This window comes from Lycorma delicatula, chromosome 13 (assembly GCF_047948215.1).
Source record: "Lycorma delicatula isolate Av1 chromosome 13, ASM4794821v1, whole genome shotgun sequence".
Taxonomy (NCBI): Eukaryota; Metazoa; Arthropoda; class Insecta; order Hemiptera; family Fulgoridae; genus Lycorma; species Lycorma delicatula.
The window spans coordinates 17,426,975-17,449,632 of NC_134467.1; the positions used below are offsets into that span (position 1 = coordinate 17,426,975).

General features: G+C 31.7%; 1 protein-coding gene across 1 annotated transcript; it reads left to right on the top strand.

Annotated features, from left to right (window-relative positions):
- Positions 1-543: 543 nt before the first annotated feature.
- On the top strand, positions 544-22,338 carry LOC142334026 (uncharacterized). The gene is made up of 5 exons (XM_075381694.1): positions 544-675; positions 2,340-2,474; positions 12,071-12,252; positions 16,317-16,446; positions 22,270-22,338. Exons 1-5 carry the CDS (start codon positions 661-663, stop codon positions 22,336-22,338), a joined length of 531 nt encoding a protein of 176 aa, XP_075237809.1. The 5' UTR covers positions 544-660.
- The last annotated feature ends 320 nt before the right edge of the window (positions 22,339-22,658 follow it).

Below are 22,658 nucleotides of genomic sequence, written 5' to 3' on the forward strand. Positions count from 1 at the left end.
TTTAGCCCTGTATCTTGGGATTGACCAAACCTGAGATAAAGTTGTGGTTCAAATATTTACGTATATTGGGCATTGATCATATTAATTATTTTTTCAAAATTCATTAAGGGGGATAGGAAATATCATGAAAATACAGATTTTGATTTTTTTAAATTATTGCCTTGGACCTAAAATGTAAAAAATGTTATTTGAAAATTTTCTTTTTGTTATTTTAGACATTATTGAAGGGGGTGTTCTATTTAGAAAAAACTTTTCTTGAGTTTATGAAGTGAATCTGTTAAACTTAACCTATATATGAATTTCTTTTTTTGAAAAGTTTTTCTTAAAATTTATTTCCCACCTTTAAAAGATATATATTTTGCTTTTTAGCTGTAACTTTTAATTCTTCTTTTAAAAAGGACTTTTTTTGTATTTTTCTTCATCACGTGAAACAATTTTTTCACCATTTTAAAAAACATAATACTTTGTTTTATAAAAGTTATACTTGACCTGTGGCTTGAAAAGTGATGCAATAATTTGCCAGACTTTTTTTATGTTTCAGGAAATTGATACAGAGCAACTAAGGAACAATACATTTGATGTCGGTTATAGTAACTTTACAACAGATCCTCTTGCAGTTGATGAGACTGAATTAATTCTTCTGAAACAGAAGATTTTAAAATGAAAAAAGAAATGGTAAAATACTATTTTTATTATATAATTAATTTACAGTGCATGTCAATAAAAAATTTTAGTTTATTTTTGGTAAAATTATAATTTACTTAAGATGTGTCCTCAGGTTATGGGAGATGCAGCTAGCATTTTGAAAAGTATAAGATATAAATTGAAAATTAGTTCATCTTCCTTAAACAGTTTATCAGTATTGTTAATTTATTTAATTTTATCATTGCTAATAAATTTTGCAGTAAAACAAATCAAGGTATTCATAGTTTGTTCATTTTGTTCATCTGGTAATTATGGAAATGGCGGAATAAATTAATATTAAAAAAAAAGTTTGAAATCTTTTCATTACTATGTAGTAAATCAGGAATATTAAACAATCATCATAAGCTCTTTAAATAAGTTTCAGGCTTCAGAAATTACTTAGCGATTTTCGAAGAATTTGAACTTATTTCTAAGGATAGCTTTTAACAGGTGTTATTAGTTTAGTATGCATTGGTTGTAACATATTTCTCATGAATTTTTGTGTCATGGCTGTCCTGTTAATCCATGAAGGTTTGTAAGAAATAAAATTTCATGGTTGAGAGAGATGTAACTCTTCTTTACTCATTTGATCTCAGACTTTTGAGTGAATAAATTAGTTTTTAAATTCTATTGTCTTCTGTTAAATCCTGTACAGCGTTTTTCTCATAATCTTATTTTTCCATAATTTCATGATTATTTGTAATTTTTCTGATTGTAATATTAATTTTATTTAATGTTTATTATTTGGTAGATTCAGTAACAGATATGGATGGGCTATGTAACGTTACTAATATCATTCTTATTTGTATTTGTTTATTGGTAAAGGTAAGGTTTGTTCATTATATCTTTCCATCTTTTTCACATTGATTGCTGAGTAGTATGGTATCAATTGTGGAGTTAACTCATGATATTAATAGTAAAGAGAAGATAAGTAGATTTTATTAGGGACAATAGGATTTTAGATGATGTTTAGTTATGTTTGAATGGGTGTAAAATGCAGGTGTTTCTTTCTGAGAAGTAGAACAGAGTAATATTGTAATTATGTAATCAGTTTGGAGAAGGGTACATGACTGGAGGGTAATCATTTTACATTTAAAACAATTATCTTGGTGAGTTATTTTGAGCATCAGCGTAACAGAAAACTTAAAGGTACATGGCATTAGCAGATCAGTATTGCTGCAAAACAGCATGTTCGAACAAATTACACAGGCCATTAAAACATTCTGGCTACCTGCAAAATTAATTTTTGTTTAGGTCAGATTAGGTAGGATTTTTACGGTTTCTGGTGAGCAAATCATTGTTCTGGTAGCCTCATATTAGTAAGATGAGTGATAGTTTGTGTGCTTTAATTTTTTTACTTGTTTCTTATTGATTCATAATTTTTATGAATAATTTTTGTTCCATGCAAAGTTTAGGGGGGGGGGGGTTGTCATGTTAGTTGCTACTGATTATGAATGTTGTGCTGTAATAACAATGGAAAGACACTGCTGGTATTGGTTGGTGGCCATTGTGTTTGTGCATGGTAAAACATTTGTCTTGTGTGCATGGTTGAAGGTTGAAAATACGCAGGAGATTTAACAGAAAAGACCAAAATTGTACTTTGTTAAATGTTTTTTGTAGTTTTCTGAGTATATTTTTTCTGTTTTTATTTATAGACTCAGGAATTGGACATTTCATTAAATCTTGAGACTCTGTCACAGATGAATGATAATGTGAAAACTGAAGAAATTGATATAGATGATGAATATTTACAAAAGATCAAAACGGAAGAGGTCGAATTGCCTAGTAATGTAAGTTAAATTTTAATATTAATATTATTAAGTAAATACAGTTACATTCTGTTCCATTTTAGGCAAATTATATATAAATGTTTATATATTTATCACACATTTAAATTGATAAAATTATTTCATGAAGTAGAGAGCATGTTGTACTAATAAATTTATGGATTTAACTTTTAGGTTTTTTATATTCATTGAATATTATAGATTTATCGATTGTAAAAGATATTGATTACAGTTAAAAAAATAATTTGCCAATATTTCATATACGGAATGTATCATGAAGTTCTCCCAGGACTTTAATAATATGTTCTACTTGTGAAAATAATGGAAAAAGTTCATATAAACATATTTCCTAAGATATTTCATTTGCAAGTTACAGCTAGTGAAAGATTTAGCTCAGATTTCACCTTTAATTGTGAAATTAGGATGTACTGAAAATTTTAGAATGTTAATTAAGGGCCAGAATTAGTAATTTTTTTATGTTTTTTGACCCAAAAAATAAGAAACAAATTAGGTTTCAGAAACATATCTTCAGTTTTTGAGAATCTGAGGTGAAAACCAAGTAATTTTGTTAAAAAATCCTGTTTTTTATGTTGGATGGGATAATAACTTTGTTAGATGGGTAATAAACACATAAAACTTTAAACAAAACTTGTAGAGAATCTAATTCTGAACAAAACAGTGTAAGATAAGTTGAATAAAACCAAGAAGAGTTAGAAAAATTTTAATTTTATTTAGAAAGAGTATATCACTATGTTTGTCAGAAAAGTATCTATTTATCATAAATAAAAACCAAATTCTTTTCTGGTGATGCAAAATATTTGTTAAAACACAATTTACTGTTAAAATATTTTTAAAAAACTGGAAATTATACGATAGTGGCAAAAAAACGAATAAATAGAAATTATCTAGATCATTTTTTTATTAATTACAGAAATACAAAACATTATTTGAAAAATTGTTATTTCAAAGTTGGTAATAAAATAACAACAACTGATCGACAATGCACATTACCGTATTAATGTTTAAATTATTTTGTAAGGTACATTAACTATGTAACATACTGTGAACCGTACTTCATTAGTTAAGGTTATCTGTGGGTTTTAGTTTGAACATGATCGACTTGCCATTGAAATAATGCTGTACTTATTTACAACGAAGAATTATGTTGATACAGTATTAATTTGAGCATGTGTAATAGTAATGCTACAGCTGCTGCAGTAGCATATGAAAAAAATTTTCTTAATATCTGAATTCTAGATCCCAAAACAATTAGCGGGACTTCTCGCAATCTTTGGAAACAGTTTCACTACCTAGTTTTGGTACCAGCTGCAAATGATCTTCCTGACTGTTATTGATGAAATTATTATCGATCCACTCCAGGCTTCAGTACATTATGTCTTTCAATGTGGATTAGAGTTTTGCATTCAATTGTTTGGAGGACACTTACAACAAGTTTTATCCTTATTCTGCCAATTGAACATCTACACCCAGGACAAGAAGGTCCACTTTGCGTGGAGTTCTGAAACTGGTGGAATACAAGTCGACAACTCTACAAATATGTTTTATTTACCGACGAGGCAAATTTCATTTGAGATGGCATCAACAATTTGCATAGTGAGCATACATGGGCAGAAGTAAATCCTCATGAAACAATCGAAGGCAATCTTCAACACCGATTGGCATTAGTATATGGTACAGCCTTTTTCACAATCAACTGTTTGGCCTGTTTATATTACATGGCCACTTAAATGCTGAGGTCTACTTGCACTTTCTTCAAGAAGAATTGCCACAGCTGCTTGAAGATGTTCCTCTAGCGCTGAGATGCACAGTATACTTCCAGCATGATGGTGTGTCTCTCCGTATACCTTGTGCTGTTGCTGCTTGCTTAAATCATCATTTCCCTGAGAAATGGATCGATCATGAAGGTCCATATTCCTGGCCACCAAAATTGCGTGATGTAACGTCTACCATTTTTGTGTCGGGGGATTGATGATAAATATATTGTATACAAAATAAAAATATATTCTCGTAAGGAATTGATCGTCTGCATTATGGATGCGACTGAGCAACTTAAGGACAGCCCTGAACTAAAAAGAGCAACAAAAGCGGTGCAGAAGTTTACAAAGAAATTTGTTGAAAATGGCAGGCTCATTTTTGGTCATTCACTATCCTGGTGCATTTCTCAATAGGCATGTATATAATATGCGTACTTTGGTCTAGTTTACTTTTCTAAATAAAATTCCAATTTCTCTAACTTTTCTTTCTTTTATTCAACTTATATTATAAAAGTCCTGGGAGAACTTTGTCGTACACTGTATAAGATTGTTTATGTAATATATTTTAACATATTAAACGTATAATTTTTACTTTCCTGGCATCATAGCTCTATAGCTATGCCATTTCATTGGATAAACTAAATTTGATAAAATTTTGCAAAGGGATATGTATATATGGGGCAATTTTTTGGTTAAGGCTTGGTGTCAATATCTTTTGGAGGTGGGAGTAGATATTTTCTTTACATTCACAAAGTTTGACTTATAATTCAACTTTATGTTAAGTTCAGTACTTGCGTACTTGTTTATTTATCTACCATTTTAAACAAATTACCCAAAATTCTTCCTTCCCCAAAAATTTAAAAAAGCTATAATTTTTTTATTGCATATTTTTTAACCAAAATTTTTTTATGTCTTTCTAAGAAGAACAGTAGTGTAAGTGGCAAAAATATACTTTGGGGATAATCTTGTGAGTGGGAGGGAGCCAATCAAACAAAGTTTAAAAATATAAAGTTTTTTGAATTTTTTATATATTTCATATTTTAATAATAATATTGTAATAACATTTCATCATAATTCACTCACCCTCAAAACATAAATCATTTTTTTCAGTGGAATTTTCATTAATTTTCTTTCATTTAAGATAAATGTAGGCAAATCAAAAAGTTTTCTTGGGAGGTCATTTTGATGTTGAGGGTGTGGGATTAAAAAATATCAATTTTTAAATTTTTTTTCATTTTTCTACTATATAAGAACAAATAACCAGTGCAGGAAAGTATAACAAGTTTGTTGTCAGCTATTTTTTTAATATAAAAACTTTAACTTTTCAGTATAGTCCTTTGATTTCAAATGCACTTTTTCCACTATCGCAAAAGTTTCTTAATCTCTTTTGATCAAGTGTATCAGTATTCAAGATGACTACTTTACTGCATCTTGAGCATTTGTACTTAAAATTAAGTCATCTTATTTATTGTGTGTGTGAACTAATATTCCAATAGTTGCACGTAGAAAAATTAGGTTTAGTAAGTGTTCCTATTTGTAGCAATCTTTTTTTTATGAGACAACTATGTCCTCAGCTCCTACAGGTTGGAGAGGGGAAATAAAAAAAAATAAACTAGAAAAGGTTGGATTGTACACATCTTCTTTAAAGGGCATTGAAAACCAGAAATTTTTATGTAAAAACCTTTGGTTTACAACCCTAACCAAAATGGCATTTCTTTCTTTAACACATTGTATACAATGGGCGAGTATAATTCATCTGACCATCTTTGCTCAGTTCAACAACAGACTAGTATACGTCATTCTTGTGTTTAAAATTACATTAATTTTGTTGTGTTTAAAATTGTGTTAGGATGACTCCAGGTAGGTCGTCTTTTGTTGATCTCAGATGTTCAGTGTTTCATACTGAATTTGTATATTAAGCTATTTTTGTTATCAATTGGATAATTTTTGAATTGTTTAGTTTAAATGAGATGATATTTGTGAAACACTGTGTAGATGATACTTGTGAGGCAAGTTTGTTTACGTGCATGTTGTTGATTTTGTTTTTTTGTCTATTCTATTAAAAAACGATTATTATTTAAAATTTAACAAAATGAGTGACTGAATTTGTCAATTTGGTGTACGATTTCTTGGATGATAGCAATGGAGAAAATTCTCATTCTGACTAAAAAATTGAGGTTGCGTCTATTGAACATGAACAAATTAGTGAATTATGTTTCGATAGTGGTTCTGAAGGGAAACTAGATGATGAGGGTAGGGACCCGATATATGAAGATCCGGTTATTTGTGATCATGATTTGTATTCATCAGATGATTATTATAAATACCGACATTCAAAAATAAAAAAAACTGTTTCTGTAACTGAACCTTCAATTAATGACATTACTTCCAATGATTCTTCTTCTAGGCTTACTAGTGCTACTATTTATTATTTTCTCGTAGGTTTTCTTCTGAAATTCCTATCACTTCTGTTGACAATTCTGTTTGTTCCAAATTACATTTAGGCCTACCTTCAATTTCATCAGTTCCTGTTATTGGCAATGTTACCGACAGTTCTCCTGTGGCTGTTAACTCTCATGATTAACTTTTTTTTTTATTATAAAATAGTTTCAAAGAAAATAATAATGCCCTTATCTACACCTAGTTCTCAAGTGTAAATAATCAGAGATGTGTGAAACAGTAATATTTACTGGAAGTAAAACATCAGACACGACTCTGTTTTTGTGCTGTATTTTACTAAAAAACATTTTTTTTCAAGTTACATAACATTTTATTCAAAGTAATGTCTAAATGAATTCATATTGAAAGAGTATGCTAAAAATATGTTATATGCAATATAAATAACTTAAAAATACGTATAATAATTACAAAAATATTAATTACTTGTCACAGCTATTTTTTTTTCTGTTTTTAAAAGGGAAATTTGAACATGACACAAACTCTGGTCAAACAAAGCCAAAGTTACATTTGGCTTTTTTTTTACCTAGAACAAATCTGCATGTCTCTTTAGGTGACAAAACACTTGTAAGGAGATTTTAGAATTATGATAAATAGGAAAACGGTTTTTAAACCGGTTTAAATTGTTCCATGGACCACCATTCCAGTTACCATGGACCACCATCTGCCAAGAAGCCCAGAGTTCAAAGTGTTAAAGAGCATTGAAAAAACAGAAATCTTTATGTAAAAAATTTTGGTTTATAACAACCCTTACCAAAATGTAATATTCTTAGAACTAGTTTAAGATGTGGTTGACAGTATCTCTTCAATGATTACTCAACAATTGAACTCAAAAAATAAATTTTAGCAAATTCCTTCTACTTCAAAATGATCTATTTATCAATATGAGATCGCTGATTGAGTGTACTGTAAGTCACTTTTGAAACTAGTTGTGAAAAAGTTAATTGGCCACCATTTTTTATTAGGTTTGTCTTCTTTGCTTAAAGCTTTTCATGTCAAAAGTTTTACTTTTTAGTACCCTTTGAAATGAGTTGACATAATCCTACCTTTTCTATTAAAAATGTGTGAGTAGCACCTTATGTGAACATTTCGATATTGGTAGTATCATACCAAAAAATAGATCTTTTCAGGCAGGAACATTCATTTGCTAAATTTTATTTTTCTATATATAATTATCAAGAAATTATTTAAGGATTCTCATACTTTATTAACACTACATATACAGGGTTATCATAAAAGAATGGTGCGGTTTTGAACATGGTTTAAATTAAAACAGAATTACTTACAGTTTATGTTTTTTATTTTTCAAATTTGTCGTCTCAAACATTTTTTTACATAATTAATAAATTTCAATATGTGCGCCCTTAGTCGCTCGACAAATGTCCAAACGACATTCAACTTTTCTCCAAACATTGGTTAACATTTCTTCGTTAACAGTTGTCATCGCTTCATTAATCCTGTTTTTTAAGCGGTTTAGGTCGTGAATTTTTTGCGTATAAACAATGCCATTGATGTACCCCCGCAAGAAAAAATCTCAAGGTGTCAGGTCTGGACTCCTTGGAGGCCAAAGTACAGGTCCTTGCCGGCCTATCCATTGATTTCCAAATTTTTTGTTCAAAGCGTCCGTGACCAACGCATTGAAGTGTGGGGCAGCACCATCTTGTTGGAAATGAAGTCGATGAATGTTTTCGAGTTCATCCGGCTGAGGAAAGCGATAATCAGTTAACATGTCAAGATAGACAACTCCATTAATTGTTTTTTCAGCAAAGAAGAAAGGCCCTATTACACGATTTTTCATCACACCACACCAAACATTAACTTTAGGCTAATCGCGTTGTTTTTTGTGAATTGTATCTGTTAACACATCCATTCACATGGAATGTAGCTTTGTCTGTAAAAATTATATCGTCAAAAAATGATTCGTTTTCACTTATTCTATCCGACATTTCAACGGCGAAATTGTAATGTTTTACACCATCATCAGGTTTCAATTCCTGCAGTATCTGGATTTTATAAGCGTGTAATTTCAGTTTTTTATGTAAAACTTTGTGAACTGTTGATTTTGGAATACCTAATTCGACACTTCGACGGGGGATGGACTTCCCAGGACTTCTAATTGCCGATTGTCTAATTAGTTCAACCATTTCGTCTGGAACACTTGGTCTGCCGGTTGATTTCTGTTTCTTAACCGATCCAGTTTCTTCGAATCGTTTGAACCAACATGTCATGTTATTTTTGTGTGGTGGATCTCTTCCAAATTCATGTCGAAACACACGTTGAACTAAAATTACAGATTTTAATTCGGCCATCAATAAAACACAGTTTGCTTTGTCTTTATCCGAGAACATAGTAACTCACTAAACTCACCGCAACAACAATACAAGAACTGACATTGTGGTTACAACTGCTAATAAACAAACTTTTGGGTTGGAGGCTTTCAGGGATACCAATATAACATCTAGAAATCTTCCTATGTATTACTGAAACCGCACCATTCTTTTATGATAATATATATATATATATATATAAGGGTTGGGATACCATACTTTCCTTTCTAGATGGATGGCTCTAGGATCGCATAACTGTAGTAATATTAATCAAATTTGACAGGACATTGAATTCACAGTTATATTTTTGGAAGGAGATATATCATTGACTGTTTTTTTTTTATAGATTGTAGCTTATTAGTTTATTTACTTTTTTTTCTTGAAAATTAGTGAAAATAAAGAAGAAATTTGATACATTTTAAAATTTTATTTCAAGAAAGGGAAGGATGTGACTTAGGTTGCTAGAAAAATTTGATGTAGTAAATGGACATGCGTTTTCAATACATATGGCACAAATCTGTGACCAGATTTGTCTAGTCAAAGACAGTCTGGAAATTTTGATATCAATGATGCATTTCACTTTGGTTGGTCAGTGACTGAAAAAGTTGAAATCGGAGGAAAAACTGAGCAAGAACTAGCACATGAGCTGTCATGATATCAGTAATGGACAAAACATCAACCACAAAACACCTCAAACTCTTTGAAGAAGATCTGTTAAAAAAACTCAATTTTTGGTTGCTACATCATTTCTTAATTATGGACCAATTTTCCATCTATAAATAGTTGGTGAACTGAATGAAATTGAAACCAAAATCAGCACATTACAGTCAATGAAAAATAGATTACACGACTAATGTGTGAAGAAAAAAGTGATCAAAGCATGGTGAAACTCTGAAAATTGTAGGCAAAAGCCAGGATTGATGACAAGAAAATTTATACTCTTTGTGTGATTGGATAAGAAAAAAAATTATTCACTATGAGCCTGTCAGAGGATTGATTTTATTCTCTGTTGTTCACTACTGGAAATATTATGTCAAGCAATTGAAATAAAGCGACCAAAATTGGTCAACAGGAAAAGTGCTACCTTTCATCATGATAACACCAAACCGAAAAATCTTTGGTGACCTGTTGAAAATTGAGATGAGAGAGCTTAGCCAAGAAGTTTTGATACAACTATCTTGTTGTCATGACCTTTCTTAACAGTATAAAATCGGCTTCACTGTCAAAAACCACTTATCACATATTTTCATCTAAAACACACAGAAGATTCTACACAACTAGCTTATGATTTACCTCAGAAATGGGAACAGGTTGTCAATCAAAACTGTACTTGAATTTGGTCTAATAAACATCTTTTGAAATATAAAAAGAACTTTGTTTTATTTTCGTATTAAAATACGAAGAAATGTTTCCTTCAACCCTACATATTTATGATGTTATAGTCAACATATGTTTATGAAGTTTTATATCTTCAAACTGAAAAATTAGGAGAGATGCTAAAGGGTAGGTAGCTTTCCTACTAGTATTACGTATACTCTTTATCAAGTTCAGTAGTCGCTAACTAAACAGTGAAACATGAGCCACATAAGAGCAAATTACAGTTATAAATTTAAGGTGGAAGATGTGCGCAACAAAATGGAAGCCAAGGAGCTGGTTGGAAGTTCGATGTAGATGTGAAATATGTGCAAAGTTGGATTGGAATGAAAGATGCTCTTGAAAACCCATCTCAAAATAGACTGTATTTTTGTGGTAAGAAGGCAAAATATCCGAAGGTAAACCAATCTGCTGGGATGTCAAGAAAATACAGGCAGATGAATTTTCTGTATGTGGAAATGTTACATTTGAAGCATGAAATATCAGGCAACGTTGGAATTCCTCATAGTGAATTTAAAAACAATTATGGCTGGGCAAGGCACTTTATGGCACAAAATAACCTTGTGATTCAACAGCGGACAACAATGGTGCAGCGACTTCCTGATACTTACCAGGAGAAACTGTTTGCATTTCAAAGACATGTTCTGAAATTATAGAAGACACACAACTACAACATGGGCAATTGGGAATTCAGATGAAACTCCCGTATTCTTCCATATGCCAGGTGAAACAACAGAAAAACAACGGTTTACTGTAATACTAGGTAGGTATCACTGCAAACTGCCACCTTTTATCATTTTTAACTGTAAAACCATGCCTCAGGAGATGCTATCGGCTGGAATATTGGTAAAAGTGCAAGAGGAAGGGGGGATAACTGAAGAATTGTACATGGATTGGTTGAAGACAGTCTGGTTTTGGCATCCTGTGCACTGTTGCATCGGTGCACAAAGTACATTTCAAATGTTTTACCGTTTATGAGTAGATTTTTTAAAGTGACCTTTAGGCCTAATATCTCAAATAAGCCACACCCTATTTTTCTCAGCAATTTTGGGTTACAAAAATGTGACCCATACATGTATAAATATGGTATTATTTTTAATTAAATAATTTTTCATTGATATGAATAAAGGAATATTGACCTGAATCATTGACTTGTTAAACATTAATTATTAAAAATTATATCAAATTTTTTTTTCAAGCCCAAGTGAATTTTTAAGAACCCTCTTTTGTTTATTTTTTCAAACATTTTATACTTGCAAAAAGTATGCTTTTTCTTTTTTTTTTCGGATCAGTTATTCACCTATATGAAATTAATAATTTTGTACTTTCTGATAATATTTTACCCTCAATTTGATGCTTTTATTAAATATTTTCATTATTCATTTTTTTCATTCTTCCATATTTTTCCCTGTTCTGTATTCCATCTATCTCTCAATAAAAAAAATATTAAATGTAAAAGTAACCCCAATTCCTCACAGTTTTAGTAACCAACCATGAAAACTGGTTTTGTCAAGCATTTTATAATTTTTTGTATACATCAAGTGTTTTAAATTGATTTCTACAAATGGTATCTCATAGAGGTTCTTTTAGTTGTTTTCAGATTGTATTATATACTTATATGTAATGTACAGTTGGATTTTTAAACATTATTTATTTTATTTTATAGGATGAAGAAATTACCCAGGAAAGAACAGAAAATTGTTTAAGTGAACACGTAAACGGTGATATGAATGAGAAAAAATATGACTGTAACTTTTGTTCAAAATCTTTTATTAGTAATTATAATTTACAAAAACATCTTAATACGCACACTAAAGATGAAAAATATGTATGTACTTTTTGTCAGAAGTCTTTTAAATCAAGCAGATATTTAAACAACCACATGAATATTCACAATTTTTTTTTTTTTTTTTTTTTTTTTGAAGTTTGAAAAAGGTTGGTAGGTTAGAAAATTTAAATAGGGAAATGTATAGGATAGATGTAGATGTAGTAGGAATTACTGAGATTCAGTGGGAATAGGAAAACTACTTTTGGTCAGGTGATTTCAGAGTAATTAACTGAGCTTCAAATAATGGGCAGGGAGTATTGTTTTCATAATGAACAAAAAGATAGGGAAGAGAGTAGAGTATTTCAAAATCCAGAGCGATAGAATCAGTGTAATAAGGATAAAATTGTGTCTAATTAATTGTGTCTTTTAGAAGAAAAAAAATATGTTTGTAACTTTTGTCATAAATGTTTTTGTTCTAGTTCTAGTTTATGGAGGCATATTAATATTCATACCAAAGAGAGAAATTATGTTTGTAACTTTTGCCAAAAGGGTTTCAGTTGTAGTGAATTATTAAGGAAACATGTTAATAATATTCATAAAAAAATTAAAAATTTTATTTCTAACTTTTGTCATAAGTCTTTTTCTTGTATGATTTACGCTCCGATATTAATATTTATACAAAAGAGAAAGCTTATATTTGTAATTTTTGTCAAAAAATGTTTAATACTAGTTCAGATTTAAAGAAACACGTTAATATTCATACCAAAGAAAAGAGTTACCTTTGTGACATTTGTCAAAAGTCTTTTACTACTATTTATAGTTTACGCATGCATATCAGTAACATCCATATCAAAGAGAAAACGTACGTTTGTAATATCTGTCAAAAGGTTTTTCATGGTAGTCGATATTTAAAGAAACATGTTAATATTCATATCAAAGAAAAGAGTTATATTTGTGACGTTTGTCAAAAATCTTATACTACTAGTTCTAGTTTACGCATGCATATTAATAATATTCATATCAAAGAGAAAACTTATGTTTGTAACATTTGTCAAAAGGTTTTTTATGATAGAAGATATTTAATGAGACATATTAATGATGTACATACTAAGGAGATAAAATATAATTGTAACCTTTGTTCAAAGTGTTTTAGTTGTAGTAATTATTTAAAGAGACATCTTAGTAATGTTCATACCAAAATCAATCATTGTAACTTTTGTTCAAAGTCTTTTAGTTGTAGTATTTATTTAGAAATACTTTAAGAACACTTATAAATGTCTATTCTAAAATACACATTAGTAATTTTTGTCAAAACACTTTAATTATAGTTCTTTAAATATTCTACCAATCACAGTAATGAACGACAATATGACTATAATGACAGTAAGAAATCTATTCATAAAAAAAAACACATTAAAACTGTTTTTATTAATATAAAATAATATATGTTTATATTTTTTGTAATTGTATGGGAAAATATGTCTTTATAAATTTTTATTTAAGTAGTTGTTGGTAAAATGTGATAAAACAAATACACAAGTATAATAGCTGAAAAAAACAATGAATATTTTTTTGTTGAAAATGTGATTATTTAACCATTTTTTTTTTTATTTTATATTTTGTTACATTAGAGCGTAGTGATTATTTATTTGCTATTGTATTTATTTGTTGAATAATTAAATATTTTTAAGTTCTGTCATAATCTTTAAAGAAGATTACTGATTATTGTATATAAAGTATTAACACCGTATGGTATTGTAAGGTATAACATTCAATAACGAATTAAACAAACATAACTTATAAGTTTTATTTTTACTTCCTTGTGTGAAATATTGTGATCGCAAAAAATTTAGGTTTTCAGATTTCTAAGGGAATATGTATTTTGAAGTTTGCTCAAAATACATATTCCTTAATCCATTTTGACTAGTTTTGGCGTGATGTCTGTATGTACGTATGTATGTATAACTCAAAAACAATTAGCCACAGAATGTTGAAAATTTGGATTTAGGACTGTTGTAATATCTAGTCGTGCACCTCCCCTTTTGATTGCAGTCGACTGGACCAAAAGTATCCAAAAAAGCACAAAATCCAAAATAAAATTTGTATTTTGGACTTTTTCTTAACTGTAGTAATAAGCCCTCATGGAGAGCTTTCCAACAATATATCATAAGTGGTACTTACTTTCATTGGTTCCAGAGTTATAGCCAAATAAAATTTTAATTAATGAAACATTTTCATCTTACAAGGGGAAAGCACATCGATTCGAATCAGACTTCATCTACTTTTATTTTTGTAATTTAAATATATTGATTTATTATTAATTATTAACCTCTAATTTGTAATTACATTTTAATATACTAAGAAGGTTAAAATTCAGAAATTAATTGCATAGGAGGCTTACATTGCACAGATTGAACTTGGCGAGATTGCCATGATGTCTTGTTACAGCATCCTATGTTGCATCTGGTGAACTGCCAGGTTTTTCTCGTTGGAAAAGATTTTATTTTGGCTCTGTTATCATGTCTGCTGCACTGTGCAGAAAGAAACATCATTCGACAGTTCGCAAACGATCATCACATTGATCAGAACTTACATCTGTATGTTGCAAGTTCAGATTTTCAGTATAGAGATCCTGCTGATCATCATCTTGAGATCTGCTAAAAAATCCTACGATTCTCCAGTGCCAGTCGATTCTTTGTTTGTGCGGATGTGAACGCTAAGTCACTTTTGTAGCTTAGCGGGTCCACCGATGATGGCAGTGAATTAATTGAGGGCTTTTTCACACAAAATAATTTGCAGGTATATAATGTTCCTGGTTAATTGACACCTAAACATGGTAACATGCGTCGGATTTTTTTTTTGGATGAACGAATTCATGGGCAGCCATGAGTTGGGAAGATACTGTAAAATGGTTGTCCAGAGGGCAGTGTGTTGGTCAGTTATTGTGAGTAGTGGAGTTTGATTCACTGCTGAGGCTGAGGTTGTTCAGCAGGTGTCGGATCGTTACTTATGCTTACGATGGTCTCCTGCATGACGGGGAGGCTTATGAAAGAAGGTTGAATTCCATGCCGCTCAAGCATGCGGAATACACGAGCTGAAGGGTCATCAATATAAGACGTCGTTTTGCTCAGAAAAGACCATGATCATGCACCCCTCAAAGACTGTTTGTCTGCAAGGCGGACAGACGTCGTATCAATGTTTCCAAAACGAAATATATTCAAAGTCCTCACAGAGACAATTATAAGGGTGATCACTTTTTCTAATTTTTCTTACTTCCTGATCGTCGCAGACCAAAACCATCTCAGATCTCCACCGATCCGGGCCACCGCCATCTCCTGACCCCAAATCCTAATAACCCCAAAAATTACCCCCTCCAAAAAAATCTTTGCCTGGCCAAATCTTGCCGTTTCTAGGCGTTTCACTATTTTTATTGGTAAGGTATTTTAGGTTAGGGGTCGAATAGGTCAGAAATGTCCTGAAACGCCTAGAAACAGAAGGACTTAACCTGGCGAAGACTTTTTTTGGGGGGGGGTGAAATTTTTGGATTTGAGGTCAGGAGATAGCGAAGGCCCGGATCGGTGGAGATCCGGGGTGGTTTTGGTCTAGGACGAACAGGAAGTCAGAAAAAGTGAACTCCCTTATAATTGTGTCTGGGAGGACTTAGAATATATTTTGTGTTCGAGACATCGATACGCCGACTCGCCGCGTGACCTATTAGCGAGAGTACCTTGCATGCTTCAGTGGCTTGGAATTCAACCTCCGACCACGAGCCTCCCTTGACCATCAAGAGAACACTGTCAGCCAGTTGCCTTCCAGGTGAGTTCTGAACTAATTTAGGCATCCAATCTGAGGGCAGGTAATTTTACTTACTTCTCTTCGTGTAAGCCAAAAGAATTTGTAGATGTTCAACGTTGTTACAAAAGCTGCCAGTTTGTACACACAGCTGAAATGTGTAATAATCTGGTGGTAGTGTGCTTTCACTTTGTAGATGAGATTCATAAAAGAGATGAGTATCCTAAGAAATCGGAGGGCTCGATTCGTGTTAACTGCAGACTTCTTCAGAAGGACCATAAGCGCACTGTAAATAGTAAGTATTGTGCGCGTTAAAAGCGGGCTCTAATTATATACAATTTCATATCATTAGATGGTTAAATTTGGCAATTAAATTGCTTAGGGGGCTTACATTGCAGATTGAACTTGGCGAGATCGGCATGCGCAAGGAGTTGGATGTTATCTTGTTGCAGCTTCCTATGTTGTATCTGTTGAAATGCCAGGTTTTTCCCTTTGGAAAAAATTTTATTTTCGTTCTGTCAGCTCATGCTATGTTTTTATCACAGTCATTGTGATTCTAGAACTGAAATCATATATAACATTCCTCCGTCTATGAATCATGGGACCTTGTCGTTGGTGAGGGGGCTTGAGTGCTCAGTGATACAGAGTAGCTGGACCGAAGGTGCAACCATATCAGAGAGGTATCTGTTGAGAGCCAGGCTAAGGAATGATTCCTGAAAGAGGGCAGCCACTCTTTCAGAAGTTGTTAAGGGTGTAAGTCAGGACAAGTTAAACGGCCCTTTCAGCATCATTCAGTACTGTGAGTACTGCACAGCTGAAAGCAATGGAAAACTACAGCCGCTTTTTTTCCAAGAAAATGTAGCCAACTGCATTTTCATATAGCAATGATGGAGGCGCCTTTCTTGGTAAAATATTCCACAGGTAAACTAGTCCCCTGTTCAGATATCCGGATGGGGACTACTAAGGAAGGGGTCACCAGAAAATTAAAAAATAACATTCTACAAGTCTGAGCGTGAAATGTTAGAAGTTTGAAAAAGATGGGTAGGTTAGAAAATTTAAATAGGGAAATGTATAGGATAGATGTAGATGTAGTAGGAATTACTGAGATTCGGTGGGAATAGGAAAACTACTTTTGGTCAGGTGATTTCAGAGTAATTAACTGAGCTTCAAATAATGGGCAGGGAGTATTGTTTTCATAATGAACAAAAAGATAGGGAAGAGAGTAGAGTATTTCAAAATTCAGAGCGATAGAATCAGTGTAATAAGGATAAAATCAAAACATAAACCGACAATGATTGTTAACATCTATATGGCTACAAGCGCCCGTGATGATGATGAGGTAGAATGTGTATACGAAGAAATAGATGATTGAAATTAAACACATAAAAGGAAATAACAATTTAATAATAGTTGCAGACTGGAATGCAAGCATTGGAAAAGGCAAGGAAGGAAATATAGTGGGTGAATACGGGCTGGGCAAAAGGAATGAAAGAGGGGACCGAGATTTGCACGAAGTATAACTTAGTAATTGCCAAGACCCAGTTTAAAAATCATAATAAAAGAATATACACTTGGAAAAAGCCAGGCGATACTGCAAGGTTAGAGATAGATTATATCATAGTTAAGCAAAGATTTTTAAATCAACCTGTTGACTGCAAAACTTACCTTGGAGAAGGCATTGATAGCAACCATAATTTAGTGATAATGAAATGTAGATTTGGGTTTAAAAACCTGAGGAAAAGGTGTCAGATGAATTGGTGGAATTTAGAGAAGCTTAAGGAAGAGGAGGCAAAGAAGGTTTTTGAGGAGGACATCACAAGAGATCGAGTAAAAAAGAAAATGTAGAAGAAGAATGGTAGAATGTTAAAAAGGAAATTCTTAAATCAACAGTAGCGAACTAAGGCGGAACAAAGAGAACTGGTAGAAAACCTTGGGTTTCAGACAATATATTGCAGCCGATGGATGAACGTAGAAAATATAAGAATGCTAGTGATGAAGAAAGTATCGACAGTTAAGAAATACTATAAACAGGAAGTGCAAACTAGCGAAAGAAGAGTGGATTAAAGAAAAGTGTTCAGACGTGGAAAGAAAAATGAGCATTGATAAAATTGGAAACGAGCCGTCAGTCAGAAATATAATTTGTTTACATCAAAAATTAATTTAAATGTCAGGAAAAGATTTTTGAAAATATACATTTGGAGTGTCGCTTTATATGGAAGTGAAACTTGGATAATCGGAGTATATGTTGAGAAGAAAAGATTAGAAGCTTTTGAAATGCAATGCTTAGGAGAATGTTAAAAATCAGATGTGTAGATAAAGTGACAAATGAAAAGGTGTTACAGCAAATAAATGAAGAAAGAAACATTTTGAAAAATATAGCTAAAAGAAGAGACAGACTTATAGGCCATATATTAAGGCATCCTGGTAAGTCGCTTTAATATTGGAGGGGCAGGTAGAAGGAAAAAATTGTGTAGTCAGGCCACGTTTGGAATATGTAAAACAAATTGTTAGGGATGTAGGATATAAAGGGTATACCGAAATGAAAAGACTAGCACTAAATAGGGAATCTTTGAGAGCTTCATCAAACCGGTCAAATGACTGAAGGCAAAAAAAAAATGTAACATTCAGTGACAATGCTGTAGTGGTAACACATTATCTTTTTAATATTATTTAAATATATTCAAGTAAAAATAACAGTACTAACTTTCAATATTTATAATCTTGTTCTGTTTTTCCTTTTTTAAATTAAATCAAGTAGTTAGTTGATTTCCTCTTGATTAAAGTTTTTTGTTCTTTTCCTTTTTAATATTATTATTTTCCACCAAAAATTACATTAACTCTGTATTAATTTATTAAGTTTGTAATTTTATAACTATGTAAACAGCAATAAAATGTGGTATAAAATCAATCTGTTTTTATTTTAATAATACCTCAATAATGAGGTATTAGAAAATAGGTATTTTCTGGTATTAGAAAATACCAGAAAATTCACATTCAACATTTCACTATTAAATAATAACAAACTAAATTACAAACAAAAATCATTGGACACAGAACACAGTTATAAACTAAAGTTTAAAGATTAACTAAATTTTGAAAAAATTGCCTTAAACTAATAAAGTTTACAAGTATTATAAACAAGAATACCATCTGGTTGCCAGCCATCTGTCTGTCATTATACACTCGGTACACTTAAAACCACATTCTTAAAAAAGTTACCAGTTGCCACAAATTTTTGAGTTTGTCATTCAAAAATTTTTCCCTTAGTCTAGTAAAAAAAAACTCATTTCTTTTTCTTACATAAACTAACATAATGTTTTGTTCTTCTTGATACCAGAATCTAGTCAACTTGGTGTTAACTTTTCAATACATATTCAAACACCTATTTCTGGCCCTTAAACATTCCCAATGAAACCATGTTGTCTTCCAGGTTTGCATATACTCCCGCTACTTATAACATTATTTCCCCCAGCCTCAAAAACCACATCTATAACCCTCCGATTATTCTTTTCATCAATCATTGGAAGAATATCGCAACCTGACTACTACTCTCTAGCACTGGTTATACAATAACTTAATAACCTTTGACTATATTGATTTTGGTAAATGAGCCACACATTTTCCTAACCACATACCCCTTCAAAAAACAAACTAACTTTAGTAGATTGATGATCAAAAAACAATGGAACACACTAAAAACCCTAATTAAAATAACAATTCCATCGAAACACAACAAAGATTGATCACAAAGCTTATCAATATCACACATCTCCAACACTTAATTACCCTTACAAATCATCTCACCATTATTGGAACATCTCTCTGTCCAAACCTCCTAATAACTCTGTACATAATACTTGACAGTTTGCTATTTGACTATAAATTAAAATCCTCTATAAATAAAATTCTATTATTCGTTAGTTTCCATAATAGCGAATAATTCTACAAAATGTCTTTCCAATGTACTTCTGCCACTAAGGTACACCTTTTCTTTCTTTTCTTGTTTAGCCTCCGGGAATTACCGTTCATAAATTAACTTCAAAGGATGATATGATGAGCGTAAATGAAGTGTAGTCTCAGTTCGCCTATTCCTCAGATGTGTGGTTAATTGAAAATCAACCACCAAAGAACGCCAGTATCCACCAATCTAGTAATAAAATCTGTATAACAGTAAGGTAAACCGGCAGCACATAAAACATTTTATAATTATCATACTTTATCAGTAACACCAGTTTCTCTTCTAAATACTGAAATTCACACACACCCAATCCTAGAACCAATTTTAAAACCTATCGTTAATCCGCTACAGAATCTGAAAAAGTAGAATTCCTATTAGCAAGTTTCCAGGCTATTTTATATTCAGTAACAAATTTATCATAAACCTGACACTCCTCTCTTTCAACAAACACCTCACACATACAAAAAATGTTATACAATGTAATAAAAAGTTTTAAAAAAATCAAAAAACTAATAACTTACTTTACTGCTAGTGCTTATGCCCATTACATTATACGACAACCTGCTCACACTCCTATTATTGCTCTATTGGCAGACAGCCCTACCCTAGTTAAAATTCTTATTCTGCTTTTATGTCCTTAACAATTTCTATGAAGTCATGATTAAATATTTTGCACAATTGTACAACACCATCTTCTTTTCCACAACGTAGGATGTCCAATAAAACCTTCTTCTTCTACAAACAGAAAATCTAGAATGAATGGCATTTTTCTGTCTCACTTTTCATCAGTGATCTGTTTCCAAAGTACCTTTCCTGCAACCTCAAAAATGTGAGCAATAAAATCATTTATTGCTCACCACATTGCGGCAGACCATTTTATTATTATACTTCAAATCTTCGAAAATTAACGATTTTCAAGATCATCCAACCTAGATTTAATTATCATATTTTTTAAACACTGAACTACTTTCAGCATATTGTTCTGTTCAATTACGCTGTGAATGTCAGTCGATAGGTTCTAAATGTCATCCTTAGTGACCAAAGTTATTAAATATTTAAAGTAGTAGTATTCTAAGTATTTCTCTTGTGATCATAGCCTCCATGGCTTCCAGTAATTCCACACTTTGACATCTGTGGTTATATATGTATGTATGTTTTAAAGATTGCAAATTACTCTCCACAAACTCTGAGAACAACCTCTTTTATCACCTACCAAATTTTGTGACATCACTAAATTATTCATTTAAAATTCGCAAAAATAAATAAATAGAATTAAAAAAAGAAAATTTTCTTACGAAAAATTAAAAAAATTATTTGAGTAAATGTAATAAATATTTTATTAAATTTCCATATTCACACATAAATTCAATCACAGCTAATAAGCACTAGTAATTAAATACAATAGATAAGCGAGCCAACAAATAATATATACGTTCACTACTGTGGGTAGTATTCAAACCTCTACACCACACATACCATGTATATGTACATTTTCATACCTACCGTGTCATGTAATTCCTTGGTATTTAACACAAATATAATTTTCAGTTTTACTCTCAATTCAACATGTTTATAACCTTTATCACCCTGGTGACTTGATGATGGCGGTGAATTAATTGAAGGCTTTTGCGCACAACATAATTTGCAGGTATCTAATGTACCTGGTGAGTTGCCACCTAAGCAGGTATGGTGACATGCGTCTGATTTTTTTTTGGTTGAACGAATTCATGGGCAGCAATGAGTAGGGGAAAGTACTGTAAAAGGGTTGTCCGCAGGGCAGTTTATTGGTCAGTTATTGTTAGTTGTGAAGTTTGATTCACGTCTGAGGTTGCTCAGCGGGTGTCGCATCTTTGCTTATGCTGACGATGGTCTCCTGCTGGACGAGTGAGGCTTGTGGAAGGAGGTTGAATTTCATGACACTCAAGCATGCAGGATACACGAGCTAAAGCGTCATCATATAAGACATCGTTTAGCTGATCATGCACCTCAAAGACCGTTTGGCTGCGAGGCGGACAGTCAGCGTATCGATGTTTCGAAAACGAAATATATTCTAAGTCTTTAGTTTAAGGTTTAAATTAAATTGCAAACAAAAATCATTGGACACAGAACACAGTTATAAACTAAATTTTGGAAAAGTGGCCTTAAACTAATAAACTTTACAAGTATTATAAATAACAATACCATCTGTCGTTATACACTCAGTACACTTAAAACCACATTCTTAAAAAAGTTACCAGTTGCTACAAATCTTTTGAGTTTGTTATTCAAAAATTTTTCCCTTAGTCTAGTAAAAAAAACTCATTTCTTTTTCTTACATAAACTAACATAATGTTTTGTTTTCTTCTAGATACCAGAATCTAGTCAACTTGGTGTTAACTTTTCAGTACATATTCAAACACCTATTTCTGGCCCTTAAACATTCCCAATGAAACCATGTTTGTCTTCCAGGCTTGCATGTACTCCCTCTACTTATAACATTATTTCCCACAGCCTCATAAATAACACTCCGATTATTCTTTTCAGTAATCATTGGAAGAATAACACAACCTGACTACTACTCTCTAGCACTGGTTATAAAGTAACTTAATAACCTTCGACTATATTAATTTTGGTAAATGAGCCACACGTTTTCTTAACCACACACCCCTTCAAAAAACAAAGTAACTTTAGTAGATTAATAATCAACAAACAATGGGAAACACTAAAACCCTGAATTAAAATAACATCGAAACACAA

Coding starts and splice junctions, on each gene's coding strand:
- LOC142334026 (XM_075381694.1), top strand. Junction 2,475..12,070: donor AGGTCGAATTGCCTAGTAAT/GTAAGTTAAATT, acceptor TTTATTTTATAG/GATGAAGAAATTACCCAGGA. Junction 16,447..22,269: donor TGTATCTGTTGAAATGCCAG/GTTTTTCCCTTT, acceptor GTTTTCTTCTAG/ATACCAGAATCTAGTCAACT.